The sequence below is a fragment of the Patella vulgata genome, chromosome 6 (genome assembly GCF_932274485.2).
Source record: "Patella vulgata chromosome 6, xgPatVulg1.2, whole genome shotgun sequence".
Taxonomy (NCBI): Eukaryota; Metazoa; Mollusca; class Gastropoda; family Patellidae; genus Patella; species Patella vulgata.
Genome location: NC_065884.2, coordinates 62,198,632 through 62,216,354, shown reverse-complemented (window position 1 = coordinate 62,216,354; position 17,723 = coordinate 62,198,632). Strand labels below are relative to the sequence as shown.

General features: G+C 37.5%; 1 protein-coding gene and 1 long non-coding RNA gene across 2 annotated transcripts; both read right to left on the bottom strand.

Annotated features, from left to right (window-relative positions):
• Nucleotides 1–4,356: 4,356 nt before the first annotated feature.
• On the bottom strand, nucleotides 4,357–10,273 carry LOC130013152 (L-sorbose 1-dehydrogenase-like). The gene is made up of 7 exons (XM_056101770.1): nucleotides 10,259–10,273; nucleotides 9,800–9,967; nucleotides 8,949–9,099; nucleotides 8,145–8,293; nucleotides 7,168–7,342; nucleotides 5,923–6,148; nucleotides 4,357–5,481 (listed from the first exon to the last, which is right to left on the bottom strand). The coding sequence occupies exons 1-7, from the start codon at nucleotides 10,271–10,273 to the stop codon at nucleotides 5,328–5,330; spliced, it is 1,038 nt and encodes a 345-aa protein (XP_055957745.1). The 3' UTR covers nucleotides 4,357–5,327.
• A 1,867-nt stretch (nucleotides 10,274–12,140) lies between these two features.
• On the bottom strand, nucleotides 12,141–16,133 carry LOC130013180 (uncharacterized). The gene is made up of 4 exons (XR_008788534.1): nucleotides 16,003–16,133; nucleotides 13,495–13,709; nucleotides 12,459–12,648; nucleotides 12,141–12,185 (listed from the first exon to the last, which is right to left on the bottom strand). It is a non-coding gene; the product is annotated as an uncharacterized LOC130013180 (long non-coding RNA).
• Nucleotides 16,134–17,723: the final 1,590 nt, after the last annotated feature.

Sequence of the window (17,723 nt, the reverse complement as noted above, 5' to 3'; positions counted from 1 at the left end):
GCGCCCTCTTATTACCAAGAGGAGACAAATCTAAATATTTACCTGTTGGGTTCACACTACTACAATACATGGCTAGTGGGTCTATTTTCTCCGCAATACCAGAGGAGAGTCCGAGACCCACTACACCACTGACAAAGTGAATGCACGCCGGAAAATCCGAGGACTTTTCTCGGCAAACACCGGGAGCGAAACCGAGACCCCCCGGTTAGCGAGCCAGCGTCTTATAACTCACCATAGATAATAACGTACGGTATTATCTATGCGAGCTCCCTGGAAATTGATGAAATTTGGTTTCAAATAACATAAAAATTTTGCAATACGAATTAAGTTACTAATGCGTTTATGGGTGGGTATGCCTATGTTTTGTCTTCGGAGGGTGTGTGTGTGTGTGTGTTGTGGGGGGGGGGGGGCTGGATGGTGAAAAATGGAAAAGTTATTTTTTATGACTTTGTCCGACCCTACCTTTTCATGCGCATAGGTTTTTTTCATGGTATTGTTTTACATCTACCTCTGCATTTATTATAGTAAACCTACCGTTGAATATAATTCCACGTACTTTTCATGATGTTCATCGGGATTTTCCGACGTGGTTTCCCCTTGTCAATGGTGCAGGAAGGACAGCTGTCTTGCCGTTCGGACGGAACAAAAAAAAAAAAAAAAAAAAAAAAAAAACGAGGGCCCGTGTACACATCGGCGTACACATGAAGATCCCTTGGCAGTTGGACTTCGATATAAGAATAGGCCATAGTGCCTCTGCTCGGACATAATTTCCGTCATAGAACACTGTATGGCGTATGCCCGTCTTCGGAGCAGAACAGTAGGACGTTAAACCCCATTTCATTTCATCTCATTTTTCATGACACAGTATTGTTTTAAATTGATCAGTGAATACATTATCCATGACGGTATATAGTTTTTAAATCAATTTATTTAATGACGAAATCCTGTTTGATTAACAGCTTAATATGGCTGTGTTGTGGATGGATTAAACAACTATCACATTTCATTCACGCGAGTTTTAATCTGAAATCAATCATGCATGGAAAGGTTTTTTATAAAGAGATATATTCATTGAACCGTAAATTATACCTAAATGTATTGAGAAAAAAAAGAGAAGAAAACACCCCAAAAAACCCAAAAACATTAGATGGTTGAAAAGCAGAACACTGTCAGGCAAACACGATTAGCCCCCCCCCCACCTCCTTTAGGGATATTTCGATAATTATCCTTACACTTCGTTGATAATCAAACTAAAATTATACGTAAGACTTATAGACCGTGTCACATTTTTAGATATTAGAGGTTTCCTTGGAGGGTAACAACTGGGTTATAGAACTCAGTGATAATAGAACTAAAATTATATGTACGACTCGTAGATCATGTCATTTCCTGAGAGTCACTGGAGGTTTCCCTGAAGGGTAACAACTGGGTAATAGAACTCAGTGATAATAGAACTAAAATTATATGTACGACTCTTAGATCATGTCATTCCAGGAGTCATTGGAGTTTTTTTGAAGGGTAACAACCGGGATATATTTTATGGTGAAAATGCCGAAAGTAAAACATAAGTTCAAGGCTTATTATATCAGTCAGTTTGGAGCGGTATTTTGTTAAATGAATGAATGGGGTTTAACGTCCTACTTTTCTGCGCCTACCAGTCTAATGAAGATGGCCATACCATATCAGGGGCCTGTTTTACGAAATTTTAACTAAAATAAAATCCAAATTTTAGTAATTGGATTGGATAATATTAGATTGATTTTAGTGCTTAGCCAATCAAAATTGAAGTATCTACTAAAATTTGGATTTTATCTTTAGTTAAGATTTCGAGAAACAGGACCCAGTGTGTTATCAGAGAAATTTAGCCTGGACGGCAATGTATTTCAAACTCAAAAGGTTCTTTTACGTGCGCAAGAACGTGTCCACGGGACCTCGGTTTCTGTCCCATCCGCTGTTTTCTTTTATTACGTCGAGAGGAATCCATGACGAATGTATATTTCAATTTTTATAAACTCGCCAGAACTCGATTAGCTAAAGGAGGTAGCACTTTAACACTGCTATTATTACGAAGGTGTTAACAGGCACTTGGCCAAGAGGTATTGTCTCACAGGTGCGCTGTACCCCTTTTATTTCACTTAGTGTCATTTTCCAGTCTACCTGTCAAACTTAAAGATACATTATGGGAGATAAGATAAAGAGCTGACAGTTCTCACTATAATAGTTAAAAACTAGATAATGTAAAGGCAATTTGCTGAAAATTTCAGTCAAATTGATCCACTATGAACCGAGAATTAAGCGATTGAAATTTCGGCCTAACCTTGATCATCATTACTAAAGTCTACGATAAGAAACATAGTCTCGATCATCCATTTCATGATTAAATTATGAATGGAAGTCGAGCAGCAAATGGGGTCATAATCCAGTAAATATCGCAGGCTAGCGATGTCATCGAGAGTTGATTATGGTCTGGATAAGTTAATTAATGTCTAATAATTGGCAAATTTAGCTCTTGCATAATGTATGTTTAACTACAGGTAGGTTAAATATAAATCTGTTATTGACATTTTATATATAAGTAGTAAAGCAAGAAGTAACAGATGTATATCCACAATTCTCGATGACGAATGACAATCTTATATGGAACTACCCAGGTATTACATACATAAATCTTTAAATTAACAGACTTAAGTTTAGTGGCTAATGCCGATCAAACCAAAGTCTTTGAAACGACTAGCCATTTTGTCCAATTAAAATCTATTCGTTAAAATGTACAATAAATGCGAGAAGTCTCAAGACGAAGTCACGTGGTAAACCCGACTGCAAAAAGAACTAATGATGGCATGGAAAGACGGAGAGACGTGATATCACTTCGGTGGAAGCGGACGTTAAATAAAGCTATTTCACATACATATTTGGTAAACTCATATTGTATTCCCTCAGCCGAAACTGAACTCGATTCGATACCAGTCGGGCGTAGAACTACTGTATTTGTTGACCGAGTGGTAAATGCTATGTGCATGTTTCGTGGTACCTAGACCTTGCTTATACGCCACAATGTGTGGATCGCCTGCCCCCATCCACTTCTATAACATACCCATTTAAGCAATGGAATCGGCGACCCCCTTCTCTCTTTCTCTCTCTCTCACTCTCTCTCTCTCCCCCATTGATACCACTACTAGGTCATGCGTCACCGCTGACATTAAGGAATTATATATAACAATAACGTTTTGGTATAACATTCAATATAAATCTATCATAATATTATAGCTATTGTGATATATACGTAACCCTATGTTTCGGTTTGACTCGGTACCTTCATTACTTGTGCATAGAGATCGAGTTGTCTATTTGATTCTTTGAATCGTCTTCATTAACCAGGATGACGTAGAAGAGTAGGACGTTAAACCCCATTTCATTCATTGATTCTCTGTTGATATCATGGGAAATCCAACCGATCCAAACGATTACCTTTTTAATGTATAAAATAAGGGATGCGAGATGTTCAATATTAGAAGAACACTCGATACCGGAGAAAACCCACGAGGTTGGAAAGACGACCCTACTCCTTGTCACGTACAATTGGGGAATAAAAACCACGCCAGTTGACTCGATGACAGACCTTATGATACAGCGCACATATACTAACCATTCGGCCACCCAACCCCCCGTTATGTCTCAAGATATGAGGACAATATGCTTTATTAGTTAAAAGTGAACATCTTAGATAATGTGCACGGGTAATATTTAGATCAGGTGAATGTATAGAACGTTCAGGTAGACGTGTATAATATACCTGTGTATGTAGATGTGTATATACCTGTTAATTACAATACGTACCTGTATTGTAAGAAGTTACAACAAAACACCTTGAATAGTTCCGCATGGCTGACCGAGGGATTAAAAAACAATGAATTCTAGTTAGTTAAAAATATATGGACGTCTGCTAGAACAAGGTAAAATATTTTATTTACAATGTAGAGAATACCATTCTGCATGATATCAGGGTACACAATAAATCAATATGGATGACTGCACAATCTATGCACACTATGATCTGAGCTTGGCTGCAAACTCTGACCAACTACCAAGTGAACTGCAGAAAAAAATGACAAAGACAATGAAGTTTACACTTTAATATTTGTAAAAAAAAAACCCTGAGCAAATATTTCACAAATTGTACATGTATGCTTGATTTAACGGCATACAATGAGGATGATCACCTAATGACAATTCTTGCTGATTGTCTACACATTTTTGGACCACTGACCGTTTATACCCCCCCCCCACACCTTCTGGAATTAGGCCCCTTAGATATTTCAGTGTTATTTCTATCCCCTCGACTATTGTTTGTTTTATGAAACCCCAGGATTACTGTCTATATTACATTGAGAGTAGCCCCACGGTAGTTTTAAAAATATATATAATTATGTCCTAGACACCCGGCTGATCTCAATGTATTTGTGAGAAATATCATTTTTAATTTCTGGATTCCACAAACGTAGCTGTATTTTATTTTTAAATAATGCCAAAAAAGGCTATTTCACCTTTAGGGATGCCCAAAATAGAATTGAAAAGAGGTCTAACCTTAACGCCCTGCGTTTCTGACCCATCCGTGCTAGCCCAAAATAGAATTGAAATGAGGATTAATTTTAACTCTGCTCCATCTCGGCTAACCCAAATAAGATTTTCATTTTCATTTAACGCTTATCTTTAAAAAACAACCTGTAAGGTTTGACCGCAATGGTAGGACTACTTTCACTTTAAAATCTTGTTCATTGATTCTAAAATATCATAAAGTCTATGTCAAATAACGGTTTAACACTCTGATAGTCTTAACGGTTTAACACTCCGATAATCCTGACGGTTTGGCACTCCGATAATCCTAGCACCCTGGCAATCCTGACGGTTTGACACTCTGATAGTCCTAGCGGTTTAACACCCTGGCAATCCTGACGGTCTGACACTCTGATAGTTCTAATGGTTTACACTCTGATAGTCCTAATGGTTTGACACTCTGATAGTCCTAATGGTTTGGCAACCTGACAGTCCTAAAGGGTTACCACTCTGGTAGTTGTAATGGTTCAACATTCTGATAATTATAAGGGTTTAAAACTCTGATAGATATAATGGTATAATACTGTGATAGTTATACCGGTTTAATACTCGGTCGTTATAAGGGTTTAAAACTCTGGTAATTATAACGGTTTAAAACTCTGATAATTATAACGGTTGAACAAAAAGATACGTATAGCGGTTGAACACAAATATACGTATATAGCGGTCGACCACAAAGATAACGGTTGAACACTCTGTTATGGTATATACAGCTACATGTCCGATAGAGGTGTTGGTGGTTTTATACCTAGAATCATATCCGCGGCTTTTTCACCTATCATTATACACGGTGCGTTAGTGTTGCCGGATACTATGGATGGCATGATAGAAGCATCAGCTACTCGCAGTCCATGGATGCCTTTCACTCTGTAATAAATAAAATACTAATTAAAATAAATACACATCGGGTCATTTTAGTTTTTTGGTTTCGCAAGGGCAAACTGTTTGGTGTCCACTGAGTGAAGAGTTAACATGGACTAATGAGATGGGGATTCACGTCATACTTTTCTGCACGAACTACGGTATCGAAGATGGGTATGGGGACTGCGCTATGATGGAAATTGTGCCCAGCAGACAATGGTCTCTTCTTCAACGAATTTCATCTATTGAAAGGTTTCTTTTACGTGTTCACAACCGTTTTTCATTTCAGTATTTTACTTCTCGGACCACAAGAGCTACCTCTGACAAGTGGGAACCGATCTCTTGGGGGAATCGTTAGATCCTCTTCTCGGAAGAAGCCGGGATTGAAACCTGAGATAATGTAGTGCTTTAAAGAAAAAAGAGAACATCTTGTGGTAAAGAACTTACCTTAGTTGTGGATCCACTACTGTGGTTGGATCTTCTGTACGTCCCATTTTACAAGTTCCGGTAGAATGGAAGATAACCAGTGTAAAATACCTTATATAACATCGCCAATATTCATCACTATCAAATTTAGATTTTTCTAAACATGGTGAAAATGGTTTATGGAAAAATTCCGTTCCCTGAGATTTGAAAGTCTTGGTTTCAGTCAGTTTCTGTGAAAAACGAACACCTGTAATGATATAAGTAAAAATGAACACATGTAATGATATAAAGAACCAGCGGCTGCCAGGCAACGAAACATACGCCCACAGCAGCTAAATCGTCCGGGCGGTCGACAAGGGTGGTCGCTTAATTATTATATTGTAGGTAATTTTGGGAATTTACAAGACAATTTCATACAGATCAGATTATAATTTGTGTCGTTTGAGGGTTCACAAGGTTCTACAAACTGAAACAAGAGCCATAACTCTTGAAGTAATTTACAAACAATTTTGAAACTTGACAGGATTTTTCGTTTTACGAATTTAAATAATGCATATAAATTTCATACTGGTGGGATAATAACTTCTGTCATTTGAACGTTCACAAAATAAAACACGGGCCATAGCTCTAGCAATAATTGACGGAAATTGCTGAAATTCAATAGACCTCCGTTTCAAAAATTTAAATGATGCATACATTTCATACATATGGGATGATAACTTTCATCAAACGAGCATTAACAAGGTTGAACAAAGGGAAACAAGGGCCATAACTCTTGAAGTAATTATTGTAAATTGCTGAAATTCAAAAGGATTTGTGGTTTCACAATTCTAAATGAAGCATATAAATTTCATACAGATCGGACCGGTTCAACAAAGTGAAACAAGGACCATAACTCTAGACCTAATAAACGGAAATTGCTGAAATTCAATAGGATTCTTCTTTTTACTAATTTAAATGACCCATATGAATTCAATACAGATCGGCAGAAAACGTTAGATGTTAGAGCGTTCACAAGGTGCAACAAAGTGAAGCGAGGGCTATTGCTGAAATTCAATAGTATTCTTCTTTTTACTAATTTAAATAATGCATATAGATGTAAGTAAAAAGGATCTAGTCATGATATCTTTGTAAATAATGAACGGAACTGAACCATTAATAAAATTATCAAAGTTGCTATTGATTGTTATCCATAAAGTTGTGTTTGTGTTAGTTCAATGTTCTCCTTTAACTAAATGACTTACAAACAATATTTTATCGACAAACCTCGTAGCAAACTCTCCACATCTTCCTTGTTTTCTAAATATCTTGGATCAATGATCGGATGTTGCATGGCATCGGTACTGTTTAGACGAACTGAACCGTGACTTTTTGGTCTTAATAAATTAAAGGACAGAATAAAACCGTTTATATCGTTTATACCAGAATAATACTTGGCATACTGAAAAAGAAAAGTTTTATCAAAGGTGATGGAACATGGTTTGTAGTTTTATTACATCAATACCATGATTGAGTTTGATAATGACGATTGTGTGCTTAGGGTATGTAAAGTGATGAACAATTTGATAGAAAAGCAGATAACGCACCATTAATTAACTTAGGGACTGAAACGGGAATACATTATGGGAGATTAGATAACGAGTTGGCAGTTCTCACTATAATAGTGAAAAACTACAGAATGTAAAGGCAACTTGCTGAAAATTTCAGTCAAATTGATCCACTATGAACCGAGAACCAAGCGGATGAAAGTTCCGCTTAGCCTCGATCATCATTACTGAAGACGATAAGTCAAAACTAATAGTCTTGATTATCCATTTAATCGTTAATCACGAAGGAAATTTTTGCAGCAAATCGGACTGTAATCCAACAAATATCGCAGGCAAGCTTTGACATCGAGAGCTGATTATGGTCTGGATAAGTTAATTAATGTCTAATTAATAGTTTTTATAACATTTCAGGCCTAAAGAAAGACCCACAATAGGCCGATTTTGCTCTTGCATAATGTATGTTTAATAAATCTAACTAAATGATTCAAATTTTTGGCCTGAACGTCATATAAATAACTACAAATAAATAAAACCTAAATTAAACCAGTTACCAGACTTTGCACTGGTGAGCGTCCTATATCGTTTAAATTTTGAGTGAAATCTACCGCGAGGTTTCCTCTAGAGAACACATCTAGCCACAAACAGACAATCAAAACAACTTTCTCATTTTATAAAGATTACGCAATTCATTCTCACCTTAGGGTCTACTCCAAGTTCACCCTCTATCGCATCTTCGTTAAAAAGCATATCTTCTCCATGAATTTCTAAATCTGGATATTCGGGTCTTTTTGGATCCGTGGATATAAAAGCTATTGATTCTATACCTCCAGGTGTCGCCAACAAACCTAAACAAAATATAATGCAATTTTATGTCATTAAAAAGTAAAAAATAATCGATTATTATAAGCACAGAAATAGAACCTAGTTATTCACTTAAAATTGAACCAAATCAATTGCTTGAAAATGAACTTGGCCAATTACTTTAAATTGAACTCGGTCAACTACTTGAAATTGAACTCGGTCAGTTACTTAAAATTGAACTAGGTCAATTACTTGAAACTGAGCCCGGCCAATTACTTGAAATTGAACACGGCCAATTACTTGAAATTGAACTCGGCCAATTACTTGAAATTGAACTCGGTCAATAAATTGAAATTAAACTCGGTCAATTGCTTAAAATTGAGCAGAGTCAATTACTTGCCCGAAGAAGCTTAATAAAGCAGAAAGCACTCGCAAAAACCTAGTTTTCTTTCCTAAAACAATTTTATTTCTATAATTATAACTTATTATTATATATACGATAATCATTTATTAGGTGTGATGATGAATAATATACTACCAGACCAGTCAATGTAAACAGTTTACTTCTTAGCGAATTTCACTGATTGTTGATGGGGCGATATCTGCTAAAGTTATGCAGGTTCATTTTTCGGGCAAAAATGATACAGCCCCGCCCCCAAACAAAAATTGAAATCTACTCCTATGATTATATGTCGCTACCTGATTTGGTTGTTAAATACTGGGCTAACGTCCATAAAGAGTCTGTTTTGTTAGGAGAATTAAAGACGAGTTCTTTTGTTTTATAGTAGCTCAAAAAACAAATATGATCTTGTAAATTATCACCCACTGGTAAATCAACTACGACTGGTATCTGAAATAGACAAACAATTATTTTGCAATTTCATCAAGTTTTATTTTACTGATTGAAACCCTGCGTTGATATTAATCAGAAAAAATAAGCAATACGAGGAGAATTTAAATCCTTATAGAAGTACAATGTTGGGAAAGTTGGATTTCTAAAAGGAATATTAGTCAAAAGCTGTTGGTTCAATATTTATAAAGATATGATGAATTGAAAATAAATTTGTTAACATTCTGCATCCCACTATAGATGAGGTATATGCCATATAGTTCACACACGCCAGCATTGATATCTGTTAATGGGTCCCTTTAGACTCTGACTGAATCGAACCAGGAGAATATCTACCGTTGATGGCTCCGATATTAAGTAGATTTAAATACGCTTTACCGTTGGTGCGGTTACCGTAAAAATAGATAATCAAGACTTTGTTTATTATCGTAACAACGGTAGCAATGACAATCGAGGCTAGACTGTAATGGATTCGCCGATAACTAGACTCAGAATGAAGGAATTTGACTGACATTGTCCAGATATTCCCTTTGCATTGTCTTTTTTTAAAAAATATTATATCGAGAACTGTGACCTGTTTATCTGATCTTACCTAATGCCCCTTTTTGTACATTTTATCGTGGAATATACCTTGAGTAGTTTGATAATGTAAATGAAGCACAGTGGCTATAAGAACAAGTCTTCAAGTAAAGTGATTTACCCCATGTGACTTCAGGTGTTCTTTTGGTCCAATCCCTGACAGCATTAAAATCTGAGGAGAAGATAAAGCACCAGCTGATAGAATAATCTCTTTATTTACAGAAACTGATTTCAGTGTTCCTTTGTGATAGAATTCTACACCAACTGCTTTCTTATTCTTTATAACTACCTGAAAAGAAGGATTTTTAATTATGATAAAATACTACCTGAAGAGAAAAGAAAAACTAGCGTGCTCCTACTACATCATCATGGAAGTAGAATTAGAAGCGAGCGCAGGTTATCCCCTTACCCCTCCGTACGCGGTAATACAAAATCTACATGGGCTTTTTGATGAAAATACGTAAAAACAATATGCCAAAGATAAAGAAGACCAAACTTACCTTTTTAACGTGGGCGTTTGTCAGAACGTGAAGATTTTTGCGACTTGTAACAGCTGGCCATAAGAAGGCTTTAGCCGTACTACACCTTTCGCCATCTTGTATAGTAGCTTGTGAAGCAAAAAACCCTGCATATAAAATATTATTTCTAGTCTTTATATCAAAACAAAGAATGGCAGATCTTGGAAAAAAAATACATATTATTATTATTATTGTTCGATTTATATAGCGCTTCATTATATAACATATTCACCAGAACGTTTATTATATTTAGGAATCCTCAATATGCTACATTCATGTGAAGAACAAAGGTTGGATCGCCGGGGAGTTCTTTTAAATAACTGGGTGCAGTGTCAGAATAAATTGATTTAAACACATTCACAAGAGCTTTAAATTGAACCCTCGCCCGAACTGTAAGCCAATGGATTTTCTGTAACTTAGCTGATATATGATCAAATTTCCGTGTTCTAGTTATGAGACGTGCAGCATTGTTTTGCGCTATTTGTAGTCTGTTTAAAGCTGGTTCTGGTGCTCCTAATAGAAGAGAATTTGCATAGTCCATTTGCGATGATACTAATGCTCTAACAACACTCTGGCAAGCATCAGTATTAAGATTAGAGCGTATTCTCGAAATAGCTCTCATTTGAAGATGCATTTTCCGTATGATACTATTGATTTGGGGAACTGGGGACATAAATTCATCGGTCACATAGCCAAGATTTTTAGCCCGCTTCTTGGGAGATATTGAACAATCACTGATCTGAATGGAATCCGCTTTAAACAATTTACTGGATTGTGATTTTGATGATATGACAAGAAATTCGGATTTGTCATCGTTAAGTTTTAGCCTATTTCTGGTCATCCATCCTCGAATGTCTAGTCCACTAATAGAAGCCTTGGAAGCAAGATAATTGTTGTGTTGAAAGTAGTCATATATTTGGGTGTCATCAGCAAGCCGTGGTTTTGTACCCCATGTCTTCCTATGATTTGACCAATTGGAAGAATGTATAGAAGAAAAAGTAGAGGTCCCAATACAGATCCTTGTGGAACAGGGTTGGGACACAGACCTGTTGTGTTCTATCTTGAAGATATGACTTTACCCATGACAGTGCAGCACCACAGATCCCAACCATCTCATGTATATGGATACCATCTCGTGTTATAATACACCCTATCCGTGTATGTTATATTTCGTCCATTGTATTTATACCCTATTCCCACCTCTGGTATTTTGGGAACATTCTAATCGCGGTATTTATGGAACATTCCGCCCATGGTATTTATCGAACAGGGTATCAAGAGTTTTTATCGAACAGTATATCGATAGTTTTTATGGTATATTGCATCCATGGTATTTATCGATCAGTCTATACATAGTATTTTTGGTATTTTCAATCCATGATATTTATGGAACATTCTATCCATGGTATTTATGGGTCATTTTATCTATAGTATGTATGGAACATTCTATCCATGATATTTATAGAACAATCGACCCATTGTATTTATTTCCCCGTGTCAGTGGTGCAGGACGGAGGACCTGACGAGGACAGCTGTCTAGTCGTTCGGATGGGACGAAAAACCGAGGTCCCGTGTACAAATTGGCGTGCACGTAAAAGATCCCTTGACAGTTGGAATTCGATATAAGAGTAGGCCGCAGCGCCGCTGCCCGGGCAAAATTTCCCTCATAGCACACTGTATGGCGTATTCCCGTCTTCATTAGCCCAGTTTAGGAGCAGAACAGTGGGACGTTAAACCTCATTTCATTTCATTTCCATTGTATTTATGGAACATTCTATTCATGATATTGCTGGTATTTATGGTATGTACCGACATGCGTGTTATTTAATATTTCATCCACGGTATTTATAATTATCATACCTTTTTGTTCCCTACCATTATAATCACCAGTTCCATACCCAAGTTCTTTGCCGGCGTCTATGAAAAAACTAGGAAAATCTGTCACTTGAGATTCAGTCACGCCAAGCGATCCATGTGTACCATGGTACTCTAAAAGTATAAAAAGTTAATTCTGCAAAACAATTAACGATAGCCACGCAAATTGAAATAAAAATAGCTGCCACATCATGTGTTCACTACGAGAGAGCTATAATCCAGCTTCTGCTGTAAACATAATCAACATATTTCATCATGCAGCCACGCCTCTGTCAGGCAAATAGAAATAATTATGGTCAACTTTACTAGGGAGAGATAACTCTATTGTCAAAATTACTAAAGTTCAATATATACTACTTTTATATATAACAGAATATGAAATTTTACCTTTATCCATATGTTTGAATGGTTGAATAATTTCTGATCTTATGAAGTATGGCAAGACTTCAGAATAGCTCCAACCATCGCAGCCAGCCTCAGACCAGCCATCATAATCCTTTCTATGACCTCGGACATAAAGGTGATAGTTTATTTGACTAGATCCACCTAAAACTTTACCTCTCGACATAGAAACTCTCTGAAATGAAAGAAATGAAATGGGTTTTAACATCCTATTTTTCTACACAAAGCGGATCAATAAACACATTGTACCATACTGGGTACTATGAAGGAGATTGTCTGATAAGTGACTCATTAGGGAATGAAATGAGGTTTAACCTTCTACTGATTTGCCCTGACTGGGTTAATAAAGACGGACATAACCCATATAGCGAAGCTTTGCCCGAACAGCGCCAGTACGGCCTACAGTTCCAACTGCCAATGGATCGTTTACGTGCACGCCAATGTGTATACGGGACCTCGGTTTTTCGTCCGATCCGAAAGATTATATAGACAGCTGTCCGTGATCATCTGATTAGTGACCCAGTGCCTTACTTAGTGAGGATTAGTGCCAATGAGAAAATGGTTATATACACAAGCGCAGTGAGTTGAAAGTCGATAAATATTCCTTAACTGTGATTTGACTTAACTGTGATTTGACAGTAGTCAAAATTTCACAGTCCTGGATCTTCAGAATTAAACCTTTTTACGATTTATGAGCAACTACACTGCAACCTCTGTCACCAAACTGTTTCAATGTCCATAAGTCCATAAGATTTTTCTGGATTAGAGATCATAAAGATCGATGTGGTGGACATGGTGTAATTATTGGTTCTCCGTTTAAAGTGGCTCTAGTACCCATGCGTTCTTGAACTGAAACCATTCCCCATTGTCGGTGATCAGGTGTCAACATTGGCATGTTGTTGTGTACTCCACATGACTGTAGGAGTTATCATCATGATCTGATGTCGGTGTTATATTCAGACTGTTGCGGTCTCATTGCGTCTCAGTATTTGTCAAACCAGATGCATAACAGAAGCCATACCTGTCCCTGCAAACCCTTGCAGCAATTCTTTTGAGGTACCGAATAATATTTCCAATCGTATTCTGTATTCTGCGCCAACCCACACATCATAGGAACCTTTAAAATGTTAGCGGACGGTTGTTGATCGTCGGTTCCTGCTTCCAGTACCAGGACTTTCAGACTAGAATCTTTAGACAGACGGTTGGCTAATACAGATCCAGCAGACCCAGCCCCCACTGAAAGAGACAAATTTAAGAAATAGTATTCAACAAAAGATTAGATTTAAAGCACACGTAAAATTTTTAAAAAGACCAAAATTATTTTTTCAATTTATTAATAAAATGGGTTTAAATCAATTTGAATTTACATTACTGTTGACACTGACAAAAGAGTAGAAAATGTAGCTAATCCCACTTGTGTCGGTTTAGGTATTCGGAGGTAAAGAGCGCTAAAGCCCCCAGTCTAGTCCTTCCAATTATCAACCAGCTAGCTTGTTATAGAGTAATTAGATATACTCAGACGACGTTAATGTCTGCACTCAAAATACGTTATAAAGTTTCAATGTTTAGACCTTGGCAGTTGGAATTCGATATAAGAGTAGGCCGTAGTGCCGCTGTCCGGGCAAAATTTCCCTCATAGCACACTGTATGGCGTATGCCCGTCTTCATTAGCCCAGGTTAGGAGCAGAACAGTAGGACGTTAAACTCCATTTCATTTCATTTCATTTTCAATGTTTAGATAGAACAATTAAACTGAGCAGATAGATTTTGAAATGAGCCAGAGGGTTGTTTTTTGCAGAGGAAGAAAGAGGAAAATGGGGTTTAACGTACACTTTACACAACTTATACCATTTCGTGACTAACATATGGTTCAATTTTATTTATATAATTCGCTTGCGCCTAGCGGTCTTTAGCTTAGCAGGTTGGGGAAACCGGAGGACCCGGGGAAATCCCACGAGGTTGGGCAGGCAACCCTATAGACCGGGAGCCCAGGGGGTCAACCTAGCTGAAAAGTGTACCAATTTTCTCCTATATGGTATCAATGTATGTATATCTGGTATCATCAGAATGTAAGTCTGCCGGGTTTCTGGTGGTGGGTGTGGTATTCCGCGCCCTAAATGCCATGACCCCCAACTAGGCTAGATTAGCTCAAAAGTGTACCAAATGAAAATCGTACAACAGTGTACCGTACATCTTCAGGTATTACAAAAACACTGTGACAGACATTTCTAGTGGTGGGGTACCCCTGACAGAGCTATGTAATTGCCAGACATTTGTAGTAGAGGAGTATCCCTGACAAGAGTTATCTAATATTTAGACCAAAGCTAGGCTAGATTAGCTCAAATCTGTACCACCTAAAACAGCTTTGGAGTTGTTCAGTACCACCACAGGAGTCATGAATGACCACTGCCAGACAGTTTGTGCGGTGGGTTACCCCTAACAGACACGCCCCAAAATGCCACGCCCCCAACTAGGCTAACTTCGCAAGCATTGTTCCCGTGTTTTAAAAATTTTTTTTTTAGCCAGGATGCGTAGAATACTAATGCCTAGCACGTATAGAAGAGGCGATAAACTGCGGTTGCAAGAAATTGATTTTTGGGAAAAAAACGTTTTATGGGGCTAAAAATGCGTTTTTGAAAAAACAAGTTGTTCCTGCAACCGCAGTTTATCGCCTCTTCAATACGTGCTAGGTATTAGTAATCTACGCATCCTGGCACACTTTTTAAATTTTTGGACCACGGGAACAGTGCCGGCTAATCTATCCTAGTTGGAGGGCGTGGCATTTTGGGCGTGTCTATTAGGGGTAACCCACTGCACAAACTGTCTGGCAGTGGTCATTCATGATTCCTCTCGTGGTACTGATCAACTCCAAAGCTGTTTTAGGTGGTACAGATTTGAGCTAATCTAGCCTAGCTTTGGTCTGGAAATTAGATAACTCTTGTCAGGGATACTCCATCACTACACATGTCTGGCAATTACATAGCTCTGTCAGGGGTACCCCACCACTAGAAATGTCCGTTAGAGTGTTTTTTGTAATACCTAAAGATGTAGGGTACATTGGAATACCACACCCACCACCAGAAACCCAGCAGACCCACATTCTGATGATACCAGATATACATACATTGATACCTTATAGGAGAAAATTGGTACACTTTTCAGCTAGGTTAACCCCCTGGGCTTCCGCTCTAATACTCCTTGTAACCTACAAGCGGGGAATCGAAACCACTTGACTCAATGACAGGCCTTCTGGTCGATCGCGTACGCGTTAATCATTCGGCTACCCATACCCCCGTTTTGATGTAGATTCAGTACAGGCGCGTATGACTGCATTTGTCTTATCAAACATGCACGGATGTAATGACGTTGATAGTTGGTGTTCCTACTTTTATGTCCCATCAGAGACTGTTGCTAAATGAACTAAATCCATCATATTAATGAAATCAATAGAATTAGAATTTGCGTTTCAAGGGGTGGAGGATCATGATTCTTATACAATTTTCGATTCACAGAGTGTGGTTTGCTTTACCTATAATATAGTCATATGATGCGTCGATCTCCTTCGCCAAGTGAGATTCAAGTTTATCCCCACTAAAGAACTTTTGTTGGATGTAGACGGCCAAGATCACCACATTTACTACCAGGAGCAATGATCCAAACGCCATCTTAAAATCTATATCGTTCTAAAAATAGAAAATAATATTGTTAAAGGCAAAAGAAATACGTGTAAATGTTATATTTTGATCAATACATAATATTTACGAGAGAGAAAGATACAGTTTACCCCCCCCCCCCCGCAAAAAAAAAAACCAACAAAAAAACAGCAATGCTCTATAGAAATTAATTGTCATAAAACATTCAATTTTATGATATGATAATTCATTTTTAAACAAAATAAATCCTGAATTTCGTACCAAATTGGGCGTATGTTATAAAAACTGGACGTAAACTGTACCAGTAAATCGTATAGACACAGGGGCAGATCCAGAAATTTTTGCTGGAGGGGGTTTGCCAAGTTCCTGTTGCGGAAATTTGACAGTTGACAATGCATGATGCCATCATCTTCTCCAAATTACGTAGGCATAAATACATACTCAGCTGTGTAAAGAGAGAAATTCAACACCCCGTTTGACGTCAATTTTTATTATGAATTAATTTAATAGGATCACATTATGATTCAATTTCATTGATGCAACGCATTTATTGTGATGTCACAAATGTCTATATTAATATTTCGCGCTTTGAAATGGCCATCCCACCCTACCATCTGATGATAAGGATAAAGCACACTCCCGTGGACCCACCCCCGCCCTCTGGATCCGCCCGTTCTTGTGCCCTGACCTCTATATATAAGATTCATATAATGAACTGAAAGTTCTCGTTATAACAGATAAAACTAGATAATGAAAAGGGAATATCTTGAAAAATTCAGTCAAATTATTTCATTCTGAGCGACGTTATAAGGGCTGTTTAGAGAATAGCGGATTCCAGATTGTCAAGGCTACATTTGTCACGATAATAAACTAAGTATAGATTATCCATTTTTTAATTAAACCATTAATCGTCAATTGTGTATAAATCCGTTGAAAATCTAGATCATCCGATGACATCAAGAGTTGATTATCGTCTTGGCAAGTTAATAAATTAATAATTTAGCTGTATTTTGTAGATTAAAATTAGAAATAAAATGAAATGGGGTTTAAAGTCCTACTGGGCTAATAAAGACGGATTGTAATTAGGGCTCTCAACTTTTGATTGAAAACTGATATTTGTTGACTCCCTGTAAGGCGCACTAACCAGGAGGTCAAAGGTTAAATCCCATCATTGGACGAGAAAGTTCCTCAATATTACCCAGCGTGAGTAGATATTTGGTCAAGGTGTAGACAGAGCTAGCGCTAATCCTAATTCTTATCCTAACCCAAGACCTAGACCTAACCCTAACACACGATTCCCGGCAACAATCACGTGCCCTAGTCCTGTTTACGTCTCATGACCTTGAGAAAATCTGCAAGCGGCCTTAATATTTAGATCTGGCCTTGCGGACACCCATCTTCATTAATCCGGACCCGCTTGCGGTGCAGTAAAGTAGGTCGTTAAACTCCACCCGTGTCATCAAATGGGACGGAGATTAACGGCAGTCACAGTGATATTAATTTCACTTCTTTTATGCACACGATTCGAGCAGTATTCATGCAATGTGCGAGAATATAACAGCAGATCAAACACTATTTATGTTAGTAAAAACATTTC